This window comes from Zalophus californianus, chromosome 6 (genome assembly GCF_009762305.2).
Source record: "Zalophus californianus isolate mZalCal1 chromosome 6, mZalCal1.pri.v2, whole genome shotgun sequence".
NCBI lineage: Eukaryota > Metazoa > Chordata > Mammalia > Carnivora > Otariidae > Zalophus > Zalophus californianus.
In genome coordinates, this window is record NC_045600.1 from 90,924,985 (window position 1) to 90,945,939 (window position 20,955).

Here is a 20,955-nt window from a genome sequence, read left to right on the forward strand (position 1 = left end):
GCAAGGAAACACTGGAAGTTTTCAAAGAGCACAGTAATAGTAACACAAAACTAGTTCTTGATCATACAACCTGGAAAAGATACCACAAAAATATAAATAATATGTGTTAAAGTTCAAATAAAAAAATCAATAAAACACACTTAGCAATATAAATAATTAAAACTTTTGTTAGTATAATTCATCTATAGGTCATTGCAATAGATCCTTGAAAGTTATCTGATAAAATTCAAAAGTCAGAATTTTTGAAATTCGCTTGAAAATTAAAAAAAAATTACCAGTGTTTTCATGTTCCCACAACCTAGAATGGATTACTGTTGACATTTTAGTATTTGCTTATGACTATGTTATAAAATAAAATGTGAAATTTATATAATAAAGTATAAAGTTCAGATTCCCTTTTTTTACCATAATCTCTATAGTTCTATTCATGTGTTCCCCTTCCTTGAAAGAGTCACTATTATTTGTTTGGTTTGCATCCCTTCCATTCCATTAACATACTTTGACATATATGTGTACATATATTTAAAGAATATAAACATTTCTTGTGTGCTATTAAAAATTTAAAGAAATGGGGGGGGTGCTTGGGTGGCTCAGTCGTTAAGCGTCTGCCTTCGGCTCAGGTCATGATCCCAGGGTCCTGGGATTGAGCCTTGCGTTGGGCTCCCTGCTCCACGGGAAGTCTGCTTCTACCTCTCCCACACCCCCTGCTTGTGTTCCCTCTCTCGCTGCCTGTCAAATAAATAAATAAAATTTTAAAAAATAAACAAATAAAATTTAAAGAAATGGTATCAACTGTACATATTATTTAGTAATTCACTTTTTTTCACTCAATATTACGTTTTGACAATCTACCCAAGTTGATATTTATGAAATCTGTCAACTTCCACACAGCTTTGTTACCAACCTACCTCTTCCCCTGTGGAAAATATAAATAATAATCAAATCAACTGAAGTGCATGGTTGACTTTTGCCAAACATCCAAAGAACAAATGTATATATACATATATATACACACACACCTATACACACACACACACACGCACACACGCATATGCACACATACATACACACACATACACACATACATACACACATATACACACACATACACACACACATATATACAAAGAAAGTCTTCTTAAATATGGCACTAAAGGCAGAAAACTTCAAAAGAAAATTATAGATCCATAAAAATGTAAAATTCTACATAACAAAAAAAACCCTTTTAAAAGGCAACAAAGAAATACATATTACTGAAAGGGTTAATATTTTTAAAGCATAAACAGCTCTTTGAAATAAAAAAAAGAACAGCCAAAAAAAAAGGCCAAATTTCATAAATAGGCAATTCACAGTAAAAGAAACACAAAGACTAAGAAAAACCTAAAGTATCAATTTCCTTATTAGTAAAACATATGCAACTGATAACATTTATGCTTATCAACCGTGCAAACCACAAAAAATAGAGTATTAAATGTTGACAAGGAAATGGATAAGAGATCAATCACAAATTGTTGTTATATTGTTATAAATTGGTACTGCCTTTCTAGAGAACAATTTGGCAATACGTATCAAAACACTTAGATTTTCACATTTCTTTTCCTATGTGGTTCCACTTCTGGAAATTTATGTTAAGAAAATAATCATGGACAAGCACAATCTTTAGTTCCAAATATGTTCACAACAGCTTTGTAAATAATAGTGAATAATGAAAACTACCTAAATGTCTAACTAAAGGGTTATTACATTAATTTACTTTTAAGATGGTGGAGAATATATATTAATGAAAATTTCATAATACATTTAATGAATTACAAATACATAATTTACTCTGAATTTTCTAAATTATTTTTTAAAATAAAATAAAAGAATGAAAGCAAAAACTAGATAGTGGCGTACATGCGATTTATCTATAAATGATAGAATTAGAGTGCTTATCCTTTCTACTGCTTATCTATTTCTTCTAATTTTCTAAAATGACTACTTTAGTCATAATCAGGAAAAAATAAAGTAATTTTGAAATTTGAAAAAGAACATTTAGTGAGGTGGATAGACTACTGGTGGCACTTAAAGTCTTTATAGCTTTAACATTATATAATTTTAGAATGTATTTTTGAAAAGGATTAAGTTTCTAAAAGTAATTCAAAGTCTTTTATAATTCTAATTAAAAAAAATCAGAGTTTTTTTTAAAAATTGACAAAGCAATTCTAAATAATCAAAAAGATTATTGTTAAAAAGAATTGTTGATTTTTTCTAAAGGAAGAGGACCGATATAGAACCTACACTACTAAGTACAGGTTATTATAAATTATTAAATAACTGGAGGTTGGAATGTATACATTAAGTCTTCAAGTAATTTATAGTAATGTGAAAATGCCAACATTCTAATATTGAGTGTGTAAAGAAGAATGTGAGTCTAGCTATTTTAAAAACACATAGATACACAAATAGACAATAAAAGACTAAAAAGAAAATTAAAAAAATTCTATCAGTGCTTATCTGTGAAATAATAATTTTCTGTGAAAATATAATTTTTCAAGGAAGATGAAAACAAATACCATACCATTATCTTCTTTTCCCTATGGTACTTCCTTAGAAATGCCTTGTATCTTTCCAAATTTCCTTTAGAACCTTTAAAAGAATGAGACATATATGTACACAGATATATATCTTTTAAAGTGAAAAAAATTTAAATGCTTTAAAGAAATTATATATAAAACTATTCAATGAGATCAACTAACTATTTTGATAAGCATAATGCTAGAACACGCATACCCTTAGTTGAAGGAATAAATATTGCATCTTCTGTTTCCTCTTTTTATAAATCTCATGTTCCAACTAATATATCTTTGGTACTTACTCATAAATCTAAAGTTTTACCTCAATACCTTCCTACTGAACAAGCCCATGTTTTTCAAATAGCTCAGCTACTTATGTCTGGTTGTTTCATGATCACCTTAAATTCAGCGAAGTACAGTACTTTGGAGCAAAGCCTAGTGAAAGTTTATGGGGGACGACTTTGAAGTCAGATAACCCAGACTGGAGTCCAAACTCAGATATTTACATATTGAGGACAATGAGTATAAAATTATTTTTTTGAAAGTGCAGACCTGTGTTTGCTCACTCTCTCTATGTCTCCCTCCATCTCTCTCTCTCTCTAATATATATAGCTTATATGATTTCAAAAATATTTTTTAAATTTAAAAAGTGATTAAAAATTCAATACAAAAATTTAAAATAAAACAGTAGTGAATTTATTAGTAGTATAATAAACAAATTCTCAGAATTTGAAAAACCAAGGTCAAATAAGGATATTAAATATTTAAGTAATATAACTAATTAAATGCATTTAATACATAGAAAATACTTTATAAGTACAACTAATATTATCATTTTTAAGACTTGTATTATAATAAGTTTGCCAATTACATAAAGAATGATACAAGAATCACCATTAGTATGTAAAACTATTCTGAAGTATTAACAAATACAACTAGATAAAAAATGTTAATATAAATACTGAAAAGAAGTAAAAAAGATCATTACTGGCAGATATGCTTTTTCCTATCTGCAGTTTTTCACCACTGAATTCTAAACACTTCCTACAAGCTAACCTAGTTCATGTAGCTCAACTTACTGTGGATTTTATGTGTTTCTGTTCTTATGTTCTGACCCTTGCTGACTTGCTTGTCTCAAGCACCAACATATAATTGATCCAACCCTGTTTCCCTGATACTCAGCCACCTCCGCTGCAGCTTAACAAAGTTCACAACTATTTTAGGCTTTGTTCTAACAACACTTTCATTAAATCCACATGTTCATGTTCAACTAAAAATCTTGACTGAACTCTGTGGAAATGAAGAAGTTTTAAAAATAAAATAAAATAATGTTTATGTTCGTAGATATTTTATACATTAGGATTTCATTCTTTATGAGAATGCACACAGACACACAAAGTTGACCATTACTTTACTCATCAAAAATAAGGTTTACTTGTATCAAAAATTATGCTCCTCCACTCAAATATTTTAGAGGCATGGCTTTTCAAAAGAACTGAACATTCCCCTAATCTTGACTCCATGGCCATGACTGCATCATGTATTCGAGGGACAGTTCCCCACAGATGTGTATAAATTGAAGTAAATGAACTATCTTCTTTTATTTTCTTCACAGTGTGTAACCATTCATCACTATCTCCAAAATGGATTTCCCTTGGCCAATAATCCTGCAAAAAATGTGAGAGAATATAACCTAAGTCATTTTTAAATTTAAATAATTTAAAAATTTTAAATATTTAATTTTAACTGAATTATTTAAATTTAATTATAATTATATAATTAATTAAATTTATATTAATAAATATATTTATATTAATTTAATTATATTTAAATTTAAATAATAGAGTTCTAAATCAATGAGCTAAAACTGAGATTTAATTCCACAGCATTACCTTCTTTTACATTATTAAAGTATAACTGACAATGTTATATTAGTTTCAGGTGCCCAACATATTGTACAACACACCATTACTTTTCATTAAATGCATTTCTAAAAAAATTGTGAAACAATCATAAACTTTAGAAGTTTCAGATTTTTTTTTAAAGATTTTATTTATTTATCTGACAGAAAGAGACACAGCGAGAGAGGGAACATAAGCTGGGGGGGTGGGAGAGGGAGAAGCAGGCTTCTCGCTGAGCAGGGAGCCCGATGCAGGGATCGATCCCAGGACCCTGAGATCATGATCTGAGCCAAAAGCAGACCCTTAACGACTGGGCCACCCAGGTACCCCAAAAGTTTCAGATGTTTTACAAAAAACCTTTCTGAATCATTTGAAAGTAAGTTGCTTACTTGACTGATGTCCCATAATCCTTGAATACATTAGTGTGTATTTCTCAAAAACAAAAACATTCTCCTACATAATCAAAACACAACCATCAGAATTAGGAATTGGCATTGATACATTGTTCCTATCTAAGTCTCTGACTCTGGTCAAGTCTTATCAACTGAAACAGTAATGCCCTTTAAAGCAAAAGGATCTAGTTCAGTATTATTTATTACGTTTGGGCTTCATATGTCTTTAGTCTCCTTCAGTCTAAAAATTCCCCAGTCTTTTCTTGACCTCCATGTATTTAAAACCATGAGTTCACACTGAAATATGAAATTCCAATTCCAAACATTCTAGTTTTCTCTTTTTCCATATCACAATTACCATCTCTAACAGTGAAAAATCTAGTTGCCATTATCTTTAATATACATATTTGATCAATCTTTTCAGGTAACCAATCTGTCCTATCCACTGGGATCCTCTTTTCTATGTAGATACCCTTTTCATCCTGCTTCAACTCTGACATCCAATCCCAGGCTGCCAATTCTGCAGGGACACCTCTGTTACCCCTACGTGGGCTCTGAATTCCCATACAAACCACAGCCTACCTCCACACCTCCCTGAAAAAACCTTCATCCCCAGCTGCAGGTGGCTACCATCTCATTCCCTTGAGCTCTGACACCTTTGGTGTCACATGAATATTCTCCTCATCATGGTTGAGTTCAGATAGCTTGCTCAGAGCCATCACAGCATATCCTCCTCCCCAGTGCAAATATGGACAACCTGCCTTGTTTGGGCCCCCAAATGGCTTTGGGACTAAATTGTTCAGGAAGGGAAAGAGGGGAAAGGGAAAAAAGAAAGGGAACGGAAGGGGAATCATAACCATATTAGTAAATCTAAGATTATCTTTTAATATAATCAACTAATAGCAAAACAAAGTTAGCCTACATAATTAAGGGTTTATGAGTAAAAGACTGTTTTTTGGAAGGGTAGAAAATCTACAGAGGATAAAACTCTTTCACGGAATTTGGGTGAGATACTCTGGAAATTCAGCTAAATGGGAATAAATCTAATGTCTGCAGATCAGGAATTATAAACATGTGCTGGTTTATTCTACCTGCCTTTTTCTTCCTTTAAAGGCTTCCTAAACCCGCCACACATGTTTTATGAATTTATGAATTCATTTATGAATTATGCTCTCTAATAATAACAGGTACCTGAATAATACAAAGCTTTTAATTCTGGAAAACTTTCCCACAGATATCTAGGTCCCTCTGTCATTTTAGAAAAAAGAATATACTTTGATACATAAGTGCCATCTCCCAAATCCTACAAATGTGTACCTTAAGACACAACCACCTGGAGAAGTTTCCCTCCATTAAAATTTGCGTATTATGTGCCAAAAAGTACAAAGGCCTTTTTGTACTTTTATGAATTATGCTCTCTAATAATAACAGGTACCTGAATAATACAAAGCTTTTAATTCTGGAAAACTTTCCCACAGATATCTAGGTCCCTCTGTCATTTTAGAAAAAAGAATATACTTTGATACATAAGTGCCATCTCCCAAATCCTACAAATGTGTACCTTAAGACACAACCACCTGGAGAAGTTTCCCTCCATTAAAATTTGCGTATTATGTGCCAAAAAGTACAAAGGCCTCAGAAGAATCAGATATGATCACAGGATACAATCCCTGAAGACAAACACTGTCAAATCAGAATGACAGCCACATTCGGAAACACAGTCCTTATGGGTCATGCGTTGCTATTGTTAGGGGTGTTGGGAGAGAGGAGAGAGGCTAAAATAGAAATGGCATTTGACAAGATTTTACAATATACACATACCTTTATGAAAATATACCCTTTATGCCAGACTTGAGATATCACAATCCTTATTCCTAAGATATTGAGGTATATTACAAGGTGAATAAAGTATCCTGAAATCCTATAAGCCTGATTGGACTCTGTCTTCTGTACTTTCTCAAGGTAATCAGCAGATTGACTGGTGTCCCAAAGCCATTAACATGAAGAAGGTGATGTGTAAATAAGTCCTGATTCTTTTACTGGCTTCTTTGTGGCTGCATGATTAAATGGATACCAGATGATGATCTTGTAGTAGCTCATACCTGCCTTTCCCCTCCATTTCTCTAATTACTTTCCTCTATTATTCCTTTCTATTTTGCCTTCAGCCAGTTGCTCCTTGAATAGAATATCATCTGAAAGTAACTTCTGTAGCCAGACCTAGGGAAGCTAAACAGGAGTAGCCAATAAACTGACAAGCTGCCAGGCTAAAGTGAAGTCATTACTGCCAGAGAGAAAATCAGCACTACTAGGGTTTAAACATCCAGAGTCCTGGGGCGCCTGGGTGGCTCAGTTGGTTAAGCGACTGCCTTCGGCTCAGGTCACGATCCTGGAGTCCCGGGATCGAGTCCCACATCGGGCTCCCTGCTCAGCAGGGAGTCTGCTTCTCCCTCTGACCCTCTTCCCTCTCATGCTCTCTATCTCTCGTTCTCTCTCTCTCAAATAGATAAATAAAATCTTTAAAAAAAAAATCCAGAGTCCACAGCAATTATATTCATTTATAAAACAAATGTATTCTAATTCCAAAGAGACAAAAGAATTGGATTGGAAATTTCTGTTCCCTGAAGAGTTAAATTCTCCATTATAGTACTCTAGTCTTCAGTGATAACTTCAGGAAAACATTTATCTTATTTAAAAGGTCAGTGAAGCAAGAACTGGCTCTGTACTTGTTATGTTTACTTTTATTATGGCAATTAAACTTTGGCAGTGGCAGAAGCACAAAATATTGCATGCTAGTACACAACTAGAGATTGAGCCTAGTAGGCACTAGAGAGACCTTGAAGTTTGAAAAGAGACTTTGTTTACTGAATATATGGTTAGGTCTTCACCCATGACCTAAGCCCTAAAAAACAGTGCCAAGGTATCCAAAAAAAGGGTAAGAAATATGAAGAATGACTAGGGTTAGAAGAAGTGACTTTTAGCTCTTCTTCCCCTAAGTTTTAATATAAGGAGGTATTTAAATGGATGGATGGATGGATGGGTAGATGAATGAACAGACAACAAACAAACAGGCTCTTCCCTAAATAAAGAAAATTGGATTAAAATAATTATTCTATCATAAAGTACCTTTGATTCTGTGAGAAAAATCACGTTAGGAATCTGAGTACTCTCTAGGTCTTGATTACAAATGCAGTAGACTTGTTAATGAAAATTGATACCAATGCACCGAGAGAAGATTAATTAAAGTATTTCTAGATAAAAGTCACATGAAAGCAGAAAAACAAGATACAGAATAAGAAATAAATAACAGGGAAGATCAAATGTGATGTATAAATAAGGAAAGAATTCAATTTTTCAGTACCTAAAGAACTGAAAAGGACTAAAAAAGTGTGCCACTAAAGAGAAATAGTGCAAAAGCAGGGTGATGCAAATTCCATGACGGCAAGGATTTTTCTCTGATATATTCATTGTTGTATCTCAAGTGTCCAGGACAATACTTGAGGCCTGGTAGGCAGTGAATAAAAATCATTAAATGAATGAATGAATAAGATAAGTAAGAGAATTCATAATAATGCAACACTGGTGGAACAAGAGGCTGTTTGCCAAGGAAATGTTGAAAAAGAAAAACAAAGCTGGGGGCATCACGTTGCCTGATTTCAAGCTCTATTACAAAGCACTGATCACTAAGCATGGTACTGGCACAAAAACAGACATATAGCCCAGATATGGACCCTCAACTCTATGGTCAAATAATCTTCGACAAAGCAGGAAAAAATATGCAATGGATAAAGGACAGTCTCTTCAATAAATGGTGCCGGGAAAATTTGACAGCTATATACAGAAGAATGAAACTCGACCATTGTCTAACACCATACACAAAGATAAACTCAAAATGGATGAAAGACCTCAATGTGAGACGGGAATCCATCAAAATCCTAGAGGAGAACATAGGCAGTAACCTCTTTGACATCGGCCACAACTTCTTTCAAGTAACATCTCCAAAAGCTAGTGAAACAAAAGCAAAAATGAACTTTTGAGATTTCATCAAGATAAAAAGCTTCTGCACAGCAAAGGAAACAGTCAACAAAACTAAGAGGCAACCCCCAGAATGGGAGAAGATGTTTGCAAATGACACTACAGACAAAGCGCTGATTTCCAAGATCTATAAAGAACTTCTCAAACTCAACAGCCAAAAAACAAATAATCAAGTCAAAAAATGGGCAGATGACATGAAAAGATATTTCTCCAAAGAAGACATACAAATGGCTAACAGACACATGAAAAAATGTTCATCATCATTAGCCATCAGGGAAATACAAATCAAAACCACATTGAGATACTACCTTACAAAAGTTAGAATGGCAAAAATTGACAAGGCAAGAAACAACAAATGTTGGAGAGGTTGTGGAGAAAGGGGGAACCCTCTTACACTGTTGGTGGGAATGCAAGTTGGTACAGCCACTTTGGGAAACAGTGTGGAGGTGCCTCAAAAAAGTAAAAATAGAGCTACCCTATGACCCAGCAATTGCACCTCCGGGTATTTACCCCAAAGACACAGATGTAGTGAAAAGAAGGGCCATATGCACCCCAATGTTCATAGCAGCCATGTCCACAATAGCCAAACTGTGGAAAGAGCCGAGATGCCCTTCAGCAGATGAATGGATAAAGAAGATGTGGTCCATATATACAATGGAATATTACTCAGCCGTCAGAAAGGATGAATATCCAACTTTTACATCAACATGGATGGGACTGGAGGAGATTATGACTAAGTGAAATAAGTCAAGCAGAGAAAGTCAATTATCATATGGTTTCCCTTATTTGTGGTACATAAGGAATAGCATGGAGGACATTAGGAGAAGGGAGGGAACAATGAAGGGGGGGAATCCGGAGGGGGAGACGAACCATGAGAGACTGTGGACTCTGAGAAACAAACTGAGGGTTCTAGAGGGGAGGGGGTGGGGGGATGGGTTAGCCCGGTGATGGGTATTAAAGAGGGCACGTACTGCATGGAGCACTGGGTGTTATATGAAAACAATGAATCGTGGATCACAACAAAAACAAATGATGTATTGTATGGTGACTAACATAATAAAATAAAATTAATTACAAAAATTACAATTAAATTAAATTAAAAAAATTAAATTACAAAAAAGGAACAAGAGGCTGTTATAAAAATATAAAAATTAAAAATTAGAATTTTTAATAAAAATTTTTAATAAAAATTAAAAATTAAATTACAAAAAAGGAACAAGAGGCTGTTATAAAAATATAAAAATATAAAATATTTTTATAAAAATAAAAATAGAAACAGAATGGTGTTGGAGTAAAGGGAAAAGAAGCAGGAAGAGAATATGGGAATTGATCAAATAGATAAATGTGAAATGACTGAAGGTAAAAAAAAGTACACAGAACTATAATAAAAGGAAGAGGGGAAAGATAGGAGTAGAAGTTATAAAATATTAAAATTACAAAAGAAAGATAAAAATGGTAGGAATCAGCCAAAATGGACAGTTTTAGATGATATGACAAAAGATAAATTATAAGATGTGAGAAACTAACAGCTAACATGTAGGTTCCAGGTACTGGTCTACTGCTCGCTAGTAGCAGAGTTGGGATCTGAGCATAGGCAATCTGACACCAGAGCCTCTGTTCTTAACCACTACACCACTATGCACATACATACCTTTGCTTTTATATTTTAGAGGGAAATTAAATAGCTAGGCTTTCCAGGAAGCCATAAGCAGTTCAGAATATATTTTAATTTCTGTTTTGTTTTACTCATTTGTTTATCATATGCCTCATTTCTAAAAAAATGACAGCTCCATGAAGGTGGGGATCTTTTCTATTTTTATTCACTGATATATTCTAATTATTCATGTGGTTGGCATGTAATAGGTACTCAAAAATATTTCTTGAATGAATTCGAGGAAGTTATTATTACCTTCTTACCAATGTCTCTAGACAAAAGTTTTGTCCAGCAAACAAAAAATTAGATATCCAGTCATTTTATTCCTGGATGTTTTCAAATATCCAATAGCTTGGCAATGCATAGACATAGTCATACCTTAAAAAAAGTAATTACAGAATACAAGTATTTGGGAAATCCAGACAATAAAAAATATTTTACAGTTAAACCTATAAATGATAAAATGGTGCAAATGGATATATGTTGTTTTATCAAATGCCATCTGATAAAAACTGAAGGCTATCAATATAAGTGCATACAAAGATGGTGCTGCTTACAGGCCATTAGACATATGCTTTGATTTTGATTTTATTGTCTTTGGTGAAGGGCTGGCATAAACCTATGATCTTGATTTGATTAGCATTATTCTTAAGCAGAGTGATTATGCATTTTCCAATTCAAATAATTAGAAATTTTCATCTGAAATCATAGATTCTTAAACATGTATGATGGTATAGTCCAAATGTCTCCATAATTATTTGCTGAGTTTGGCTTGATTTTAACTATAATCCTTTTCCCTTGGTATTAAAACCTCAAACGTTGTGATTAGGTTACAGCACATTTCCATCATTATTTAAATAAAAATAATCGCAAAAAGCTTGTCCTAAGAGTAGTTTAAAAAATTAGGCTCTGCCACAGTGATTGAAATAAACTCTTATAAACTAGGAATATTTTCATTTTCTATTTGCTCCTAAAGGGAACTCAGTGCTTTTCTAAAAAATTAAAAAAAAAATTATTTAAACAAAGAACAGAAAATAGGTGTTTAAAAATAGATATTTTTGAAATTCTATTCTCAACATTTTAGTTATAGCAAATTCTGTTTATATATAAGCATAAATAGGTACAAATTATTTAAAGTCCAATGTACACACCTCATTAAAAAAAGCCTCCTTTTCTCTCTGTTTTCCACACTAATATCTTTATCCTAGCTCTTGACATTCTTTTTTTTTTTTTAAAGATTTTATTTACTTATTTATTTGAGAGGAAGAGAGAGACAGAGCACAAGCAGGGGGAGTGGCAGGCAGAGGGAGAAGAAGGCTCCCCAATGAGCAGGGAGCCCCATGCAGGGCTCCTTCCCAGGATCCTGGGATCATGACCCAAGCCAAAGGCAGAGGCTTAACCGACTGAGCCACCCAGGTGTTCCTCTTGCCATTCTTCAATGCAAAAGAAACCTGACTTTCAGACTCACAAGTGTATAGACCCAAGGGAAAGCTTGTAGCAAGCCCAATAACCCCAGAAGTCAGTATTACTCATAATAATGGAAACTGGAGCTTTCAACATGAAAATACATTTTGAATATTTCACTCTGATTCAACAATCAAGGAAACTGAACACCTCTGCAAACTACCTGGTAGTCTAAGCTGTGGTACATGGATAAATGAGGTAAGTACTCATAATTATAAGATAGCCTTTTTTTTTTTAAGATTTTTTATTTATTTTTTGACAGAGAGACAGCAAGAGAGGGAACACAAGCAGAGGGGCGTGGGAGAGGGAGAAGCAGGCTTCCCACTGAGCAGGGAGCCCGATGCGGGGCTCGATCCCAAGACCCTGGCTGGGATCATGACCTGAGCTGAAGGCAGACGCTTAACAACTGAGCCACCAGGCGCCCCTATCGGATAGTCTTTAAGGTGTATTTAGACAAACACCTTACATCAGCAAAATTATTTAAAATGTTTGTATAATTCTTCTGATAGGATATAAAACTAGAATTTTCTCGGGGCACCTGGGTGGTTCAGTCGTTAAGCGTCTGCCTTCAGCTCAGGTCATGATCCCAGGGTCCTGGGATCGAGTCCCACATCGGGCTCCCTGCTCAGTGGGAAGCCTGCTTCTCCCTCTCCCACTCCCCCTGCTTGTGTTCCCTCTCTCGCTGTGTCTCTCTCTGTCAAATAAATAAATAAAATCTTTAAGAAAAAAAATAAAAAATAAAACTAGAATTTTCTCAAAGTCAAAAAGAGAACAGAATATTAAGAGGGAAAGGCTACAACATAGAGCCTACTGAAAAGAGATAAATATATTTCCCACACTGAAATGTGGTTTTTTGAATTTCTATTCCTAAAATCTTTTCCTAAAAGACTTTAAAGTCTTTTCCAGATATCCACAACTGATATTTTATTTTTTTATTTTTTATTTTTTTAGAGAGGGGGAGGGAGAGAGAGAGAAAGAGAGAGGCAGAGGGACAATCCCAAGCAGGGGCTCAATCGATCTCACAACCCTGAGATCATGACCTGAGCCGAAATCAAGAGTCAGACGCTTAACCGAATGAGCCACCCAGGCACCCCTCCACAAGTGATATTTTAAAAGATTTATTCGCACATAAAATAGATGTTCTACTCACCCAATTTTGAAACTTTAAGAATTCTTCAATGCTCCTTGGAGGTTTTTGCATTTTCTAATGAAGTAAAATCAATATTTCCAATTAACATAAAATCAGACTGTTTATGATGTTTACATATAATTTACTTAAGTAAATGATACTGGACTTAAGTTACAATTTTCAGAGCCATAAGACATTGTAAAATATTCACTTTGTAAAGTCCCTGTACTTTAGAAAGGTACAGAGATCAATGTTTAAATCCCAAGCCTCTAAACCAAATTCCATAAAAGGCTTCCCTCTTATATATTGCTCCTAGAAAAAAACTCCACATGAATCCTCTTGAATATCCTCATTTCAAATTCCTACAAGAGTTCTGAGATGTTTTGGACTATCTTGGATGGTGTCTACAATAAATTCAGAGCCAAAAATATAGTAACTTGCCCCTCTTGCTGATGACGTATTTAAAAGGCCACACTAGTGACATGGTGAAAATAATTTAAATATTTGAATGTTTCAGCGTAATAAATAATAATACCATTTTTATTAGTAGTTTTCTCATAAGTTGAAAACATATTCTTTCATTAGACAAATTAATTTTAATCAAGACCACATCTTGTTCTTCCTTGCCTTAGAGACTGTGTACACATTCTTTCTTCTGCTTGGAAGGTTCCCTATCCCAAACCTTCTCCCTCCAATCCCTTCTTGGCCTATTTAACTCTTATTTTAAATATCAAATTAAAAGTAACTTTTTCTAGGAAGCCTTCCTTGTTCCCTCAAAAGATTATCTATTGTAACACACGGCAGATTCATATCTATATGAGGATAGAAACTATGGTATAATCACTGCTGAACTGTCAAAATTTCATACAGTGACCAGCTCAGGGTTAGTGCATAATAAGTACTTGCAATATGTATAAATTAATGAAGAAATGAGTAGATAAATGTCAGAGAAATGTGTAGTTATTTAGAAGAATAGTAAGACCAATTCTAGAGAGTGAAAAACCAGTTAGAAGAAGGAAAAATAAGAGGAAATCAGGGGTGCCTGGGTGGCTCAGTCTTTAAGCATCCACCTTCGGCTCAGGTCATGATAATGGGGTCCTGGGATCGAGCCCCACTTCAGGCTCCCTGCTCCGCAGGAAGCCTGCTTCTCCCTCTCCCACTCCCCCTGCTTGTGTTCCTGCTCTCGCTATCTCTCTGTCAAATAAATAAAATCTTAAAAAAAAAGAGGAATTCAGCATATCCTAATGATCTGATATTGACATGTCTGAAAAGATTGTAGTATATTTTAATTTACTAAAATACATATTTCACAGCAATATATAAAATTATCAAGATTACAAAATCACCATATTTTTGTAAAAATATCTACACACTGGAGGTTGAAGAGCATATCTCATTCTCTAATACTGTTAAAATATACGATGAATATAAGCAAATATGTAACAGACAATAACAAGTAACAAAATAAAAGGTATATGTGGCAATCATTATAAAAATAAGTATTCAAAAGCAAAGCTGCATAGAGCTGTCAAAAAAATTTAATGGAAAACATGGGACTCTAGACTGAGAAGGTAATAAATAAGAGATGGTGTGCACAGAATGCTTAGAGACAAAAAAAAATGTTCAGGATACAATATCTTCAGAGAGAGTGAGTGTAGTAGTTTTGCTAGAAGGAAGCTATCAGTATATTTAGAAATACATGGACTATAAAGAGGCTAATTAAAACAATCTAAATGTTGCCTTTTTTTCTTATAATGGTTATCAAACCATTTCTAGTACAAAGCACTAAAAATAATACCCACATTTAAAAAAATTTTTTTTATTTGAGTACAGTTGACACACATCACATTAGTTTCAGGTGTACAACATAGTGATTCAACAACTCTATAGGTTATGCTCTGCTCACCGTAAGTGTAGCTACCATCTATCACCATACAGCACTATCACAATATCACTGTCTATATTCTCTATGCCGGACTTTTTACGCCTGTGGCTTATTTATTACACCACTAGAAGCCTGTATCTCCTATTCTTCTTCACCCATTTTGCACAACCCCCTAACTCTGGCAACTATCAGTTTGTTCTCTGTTTTTATAGTTCTGGTTCTGCTTTTGTTTGTTTTTTCATTTGTTTTGCTTTTTAGATTCTACATATAAGTGAAATGCTATGGTTTTTGTCTTTCTCTGTCTGATTTATTTCACTTAGTCTAACACCTTCTAGGTCCATCCATGTTGTTGCAAATGGCAATATCTCATCGTTTTCATGGCTGTGTAATATTCCAGGGTGTGTGTGTGTGTGTGTGTGTGTGTGTGTGTGTGTGATATCTTCTTTATCCATTAAAATAATACCCACATTTCAATTAAAGGAAATTAGAAAAATGTATTAAGGAAGTGAAACTTACATGAGAAAGCTCCAGCTAATTTCAATATAAAATCCCAAAGTTCTCTAAGGTAAATGTTAAAAGGCAGTAAGCATAAATTAAATGGACTTCTGCTCTCAGTATAATGTAGAAGGATTCAAAACACCTATGCTCCCCTAGCAACAACAAAAGAAACCCAGACAAAATAAACATCTAACTTTTCTATGAGGTTGGTGAAGAGTAGTGGGTGCTAGTAAGCAGGACTGGCTACATCATTTGTACCATTGCCAAGTCCCTTGTTCAAAAATTAAGAATTTTAAGATGGTAACATGAGACCATTAAACTAAGTGTGGGGTCCACTTAATCACGAAGCCCTGTGCAACTGCAAGCCTGTGAAGCCTCCCTACCTGGAAGCCTTAATGACCAGAAATCCAAAAAGAAATATTCTCTTTATAAGTGAGCATAAAGCTCTGGCAGCTTCCTTACCCGGCAGTGAGCTCTGACCCTCCACTGAGGAAAGTGTTGGCCTGCCACGGTGCAGTAACTTCTCAAAGATGAAGAGAAATCAGTTGGACCTTAGCCGTTGGCATGAGCTGGAGGAACAAACTGGAGTCTGAAAGACACCCAAATACAAAAACAAATGAGTCAGACAAACAAGCCCTTCCCAGACCCCTGTGCCTCACTTCCAAGTTTTGTCTAAAAAGCAGCAGTCGAGGAGGGGCTGGAAAGACAAGAGAACTTATTTGGGCCAACACATTCTTATGGTACTTGGGTTCCGGGGCCCTGACAGAGTTGACTCCAAAGGTGAAGCAAAAATGTAAGAAAAACTTCAGTCCCAACTTCTCCCTGCTCAATATTGATGAAATATGAGTTGGCTATGATGAGGGAAGTTGGAAGTTGGGTTAGTCACAGGTGAAAATCCAATTAAAGCTGAAGCCAACCCTAAATTTCAACTCAAACCTAGAAGGAATAAAAAGATCAACATCTCACTTTGAATGCCAAGGAGAGCAATAGGCTTGTGCTTTCTGAAGACTAAATAACACTAAATTACATGTCATCCTCTACAATTTTTCCACATAATGTCTAATTCACAATAAAACAATTACAAGAATACAAACAAGAAGTAAAATGGGACCCGTAATCAAGAGAAAGCACAGTTGATACAAACCAATTCACTAAGAACCCAGTTGTACCTTGCAGACAAGGACTTTACAGCATCTGTTATAAATATGTTAAAGATTTTACAATATAGGTTAGATTATGGTGCATGAAGAGATAGGTTATTTCAAGAGAAATAGAAATTCTAAAAAAAAAAATGGAAATTCTAGAACCATGCGCCTATTAATCATAAGAAACTATTATGTCAACATTAATATTGGATAAGATAGACTTCAAGACAAGAAGTATTACCAGGCATAAATAAGGTTATTTCATAGTGATAAGAGGTCAATTCATTAAGAAGAGCTACCAATGCTAAATGTGTTTGCATCTAATAAAAGAGCCTTGAAATACATGTAGCAGAAATTTATAAAACTAAAGGGAAATATAGGCAAAAACCACAATTACAGTTAGAGATCTTAACACCTAATTGATGTAATTGATAAATCAAGTATGTACACACACACACACATACACACACACACACACATCAGTAAGGAGATAAAAGATTTGAACAATACTTAAGTCAATCAATTTAACTTAACTGACATTTACAGAACAACTATACCTTACAAGTACAGAATCCATACTCTTTTAAACTAATGGAACATAGAACATTTACCAAGATGAACCTATGCTCTACCATAAGACAAATCTCAAAAGTTACAAATAATTGAAATCATTCAGAGTATGTTCTCCGACAAGAGCAATAAAAGAGAAAACAGCAACAAAAAGACATCTAGAAAAATCTTAAATATTAAATAATCCATTTCTTTTTTTTAAGATTTTATTTATTTATTTGACAGAGAGAGAGCACACGCAGGGGGAATGGTAGGCAGAGGGAGATGGAGACGCAGGCTCCCGGCTGAGCAAGGAGTCCGGAGCCCAACGTGGGACCCCATCCCAGGACTTTGAGATCATGACCTGAGCGAAGGCAGATGCTTAACCAACTGAGACATACAGGTGCCCTAAATAATCCATTTCTAAGTAAAATATGTCTCACAGAAAAAATAATAGAGAAAACTGGAAAAAATTTCTAATTGAATGATAAGGAAAGATAATGGAAACACAACATATCAGGGTTGAATAATATTTACAAATGTTGATTTAAACAAAAATTGGCATATCACTATATTGAGAGATGAGGGGATAAGAAGAACGTGTGGGGGTAGAGAGAGAAGGAATGTTCATACACCTGAGGGTGGTGTTGTAAAAGAGCTTAATCACTGACTTTCATAGGAGAAAGTCAATGGATAATATCTGAAATTGTCAATTAAAAATTGCAATGTAAGTATATTTCGACATATACCATAAAAAACAGAAAAGATATTGAAAAGACTTGAAAGAATTTTCCTTTTGAAAGAAGAACTGAGAATAGAATGGAGGAACTGGGGACTATGGGGTTTTGGTGAAAAATCTAAAATAGGGCAAACTGTTGGTGCTTACCAACATGTATATGTTTCTCTACATTTCCCAGGCTTGCTTGCAGCTAAAGCGGGAGCCTTTGGAATGTGGGCAAAGTGATATCTGTCACTTTTAGGGATGACCTCTGAAAGCTTTTGTATGATTTTCCATGCTTTCTTTTTTGTCAGATAAGCTGTTGGACCCAAGTCTTAGGAGACAGTAGAACCACTAAAACTGTAAAAAAGAACCCCAAATCCAAAAAACAATCTGCATCCTCGAATCTAATGTTTCATCTGACTAGTACATCCTCAATGGATTTCCTGTGAGAAATAAAAGTTTAAGGTTTTAAACCACTGAAATGTTGGCGTTGTCTGTGACAGTAGTAAATTCATTATGGTGGTTTTTAAAAAATGGCCACAAATTCTTTGGCAATCTTTTGAGAAGTGGCATCTATCTATGTCCCCTCTTCTATAATCTAAACAGGCCTTAAAATACACTTATAACCAAAAGAATGTGTGAGAACTGATACCGTGTTACTCCTTGAGACTAGGTCAGAAAATAACATGTAGTTTCTACCTTATTCATTGCAACACTTGGCTTTGGAGCACTGGGCCTAACCTAAGAAGTCGAATTACCCTCTGCCATCCTGTGAGGAAGTTCAGACCACATGAAGAAGCTACACATACGATCTCTGCTAGCATTCGTAGACTTCCAAGCTGAATTATCAGAGAAAAGCAGCCCCTCTGTGCCCTCCTGAACACACAATTCATGAACACAATAAAAAGGTGGTTGTAAGCCATATTTTGGAGTAACTTCTTACATAGCAATAGTAAGCCAGTACTCACCTCACTTCAATTAATAAGTAGCATCATTTGCTTTTGTAATTTGTGCACCTAAACTAAAGCTGTTAAAAAAAGAAAAGGGTGTAAATTATTTATTCTTGGCTTGGAGACTTTGCCATGGCTATTGTTCTTACCCAGAAAGCTCATCTTTCTTCCTAAAGCAGTGGCTTTCTAACTTTTTAAGGAGAAACACACAATAAGAAATACATTTTATAAACATGACACAAGGATGTGCGCGCGCGCGCGCACACACACACACACACACACACACACACACACACACACACACACACACACACACAGATCTTTCTTGACTTATGATGGGGTTATGTTTCCATATACCCATCCTCAATTGAAAATGCATATAATACACCTAACCTACTGAATTAGGTTAGCCTAATCTGCTTTAAATGTGCTCAGAATACTTATGTTAGCCTACCACTGGGCAAAATCATCTAACACAAAGCCTATTTCATAATCAAATGTTAAATATCTCATGTAATTGAATACTGTACTGAAAGTGGCAAACAGAATGATTGTATGGGTAGAGAATAGTTCTAAGTGTATTGGTTGTTTACTCTTGTGATGGCCTGGCTGATGTGGCTGCCCATTATCACAAGAGAGTTTCATACCATGTATCACTAGTTCAGGAAAATACCAAGTCAAAACTCAAAGCATGGTTTCTACTGAATGCATATTGATTTCACACCATTATAAAGCTGAAAAGTCTTAAATCAAACCAATGTTAAGTCATGGACCATCTGTAATTTAATACTCCATAAAGTGGGGCGCCTGGGTGGCTTAGTTGGTTAAGCGTCTGCCTTCAGCTCAGGTCATGATACCCAAGTCCTGGGATCAAGCCCCGCATCCAGCTCCCCACTCAGCAGAGAGTTTGCTTCTCCCTCTCCCTCTACTGCTCCCCCAGCTTGGACTCTCTCTCTCTGTCAAACAAACAAACAAACAAACAAATAAATAAATAAATAAAATCTAAAACAAAACAAAAAACTCCATGAAGTAATATTTAACCTTCCCAAGTGCCATGCACTGACATTTTCACACTAAACTAATTCATTTTTTAAAATGTGTAGTTTTGAGGGCAACTACTGGCTCAGTCTGTGGAGCTCGCAACTTTCGATCTCAGTTTGTGAGTTCAAGTCCCACACTGGGCCTAGAGCTTATTGTAAAAAAATTAACAAAATAAAAAAAATTAAATGTGTTTTGACTCAATATATTTCCTTGCTTACAAAAGGGACCTCCGCCAATGGGTCCCACACAATCCCCTTTAAAAGCACTGCTCTAAGCCATGATCATTCTCCAAAACCTTACTCAAATCCAACCAATAAGCCTTCATTGACCCCTCTATTCTGAGCTCTTGTGAAATTCTTACAATTTATTAGTCAGGTTGTGTTTTCTGTACTACCCATTTTACCTTGATGTCCTTAAGCTCCTCTAGGGCAAGCTTCTGTCCTCACAGGCTAAATTCAAATAAATACAATGCCATTGTGTTTCTGAATCTCACAGTTTTGAAGTGCACTCCTTAGGTTTGGATTTTCCTCGGGGTGGGGCAAGGAAAAGTGGTTTTACAATCTATCCACATACTATGCTTAATTCCAAAATGGAAAAGCGCACAAAGTAGTTCCAACTCGACGTGTGTGTAGTTTTCAAGCAAACCAAAGCATCAAGATACACACAATTTTTCTGATAGCTTTCATTACTACTAGTACTCATCTTAACATAGCCATAAAAAAAATAACAGAACCAAGTTCTCACGACTAAAATAATTCTGGAATAGGTAAAATGGAAAAGTGTTCTATAGGATCGGCATTTTTCACAACTCACTGCAACTACACCTTGAGAGTATACTTCCAGAGCCGCGTCCCATTTAAGGGGGCCTCCGCCAGGGTCAGCAGGGAACTCAGCCCAGGGTTGGCGGGCTGTGAGGCCTCGTCTCACCGATCGGGCCTCGCTCTCGGATCACGTCTCCCAGAACTAGGGCTACACCACCGGCCGCCAAAAGGCTGAGGCGGGACTTCCCCCTCTAACCACGCCCCGCGTCCCTCCCCGC

The 20,955-nt window shown here is 35.2% G+C and overlaps 1 protein-coding gene across 1 annotated transcript in view; it reads right to left on the bottom strand.

Annotated features, from left to right (window-relative positions):
- FAM227B (family with sequence similarity 227 member B) overlaps positions 1-20,947 on the bottom strand; it is a 233,428-nt gene extending 212,481 nt beyond the window's left edge. Inside the window, exons 1-5 of the mRNA XM_027569742.2 lie at positions 20,730-20,947; positions 15,973-16,099; positions 13,149-13,202; positions 3,991-4,222; positions 2,561-2,628 (exon numbers count right to left, since the gene is read on the bottom strand). Coding sequence (XP_027425543.2) covers positions 2,561-2,628; positions 3,991-4,222; positions 13,149-13,199 — 351 coding nt within the window. The 5' untranslated portion in view covers positions 13,200-13,202; positions 15,973-16,099; positions 20,730-20,947. The remainder of the gene's footprint in view (positions 1-2,560; positions 2,629-3,990; positions 4,223-13,148; positions 13,203-15,972; positions 16,100-20,729) is intronic.
- Between the last annotated feature and the right edge of the window lie 8 nt (positions 20,948-20,955).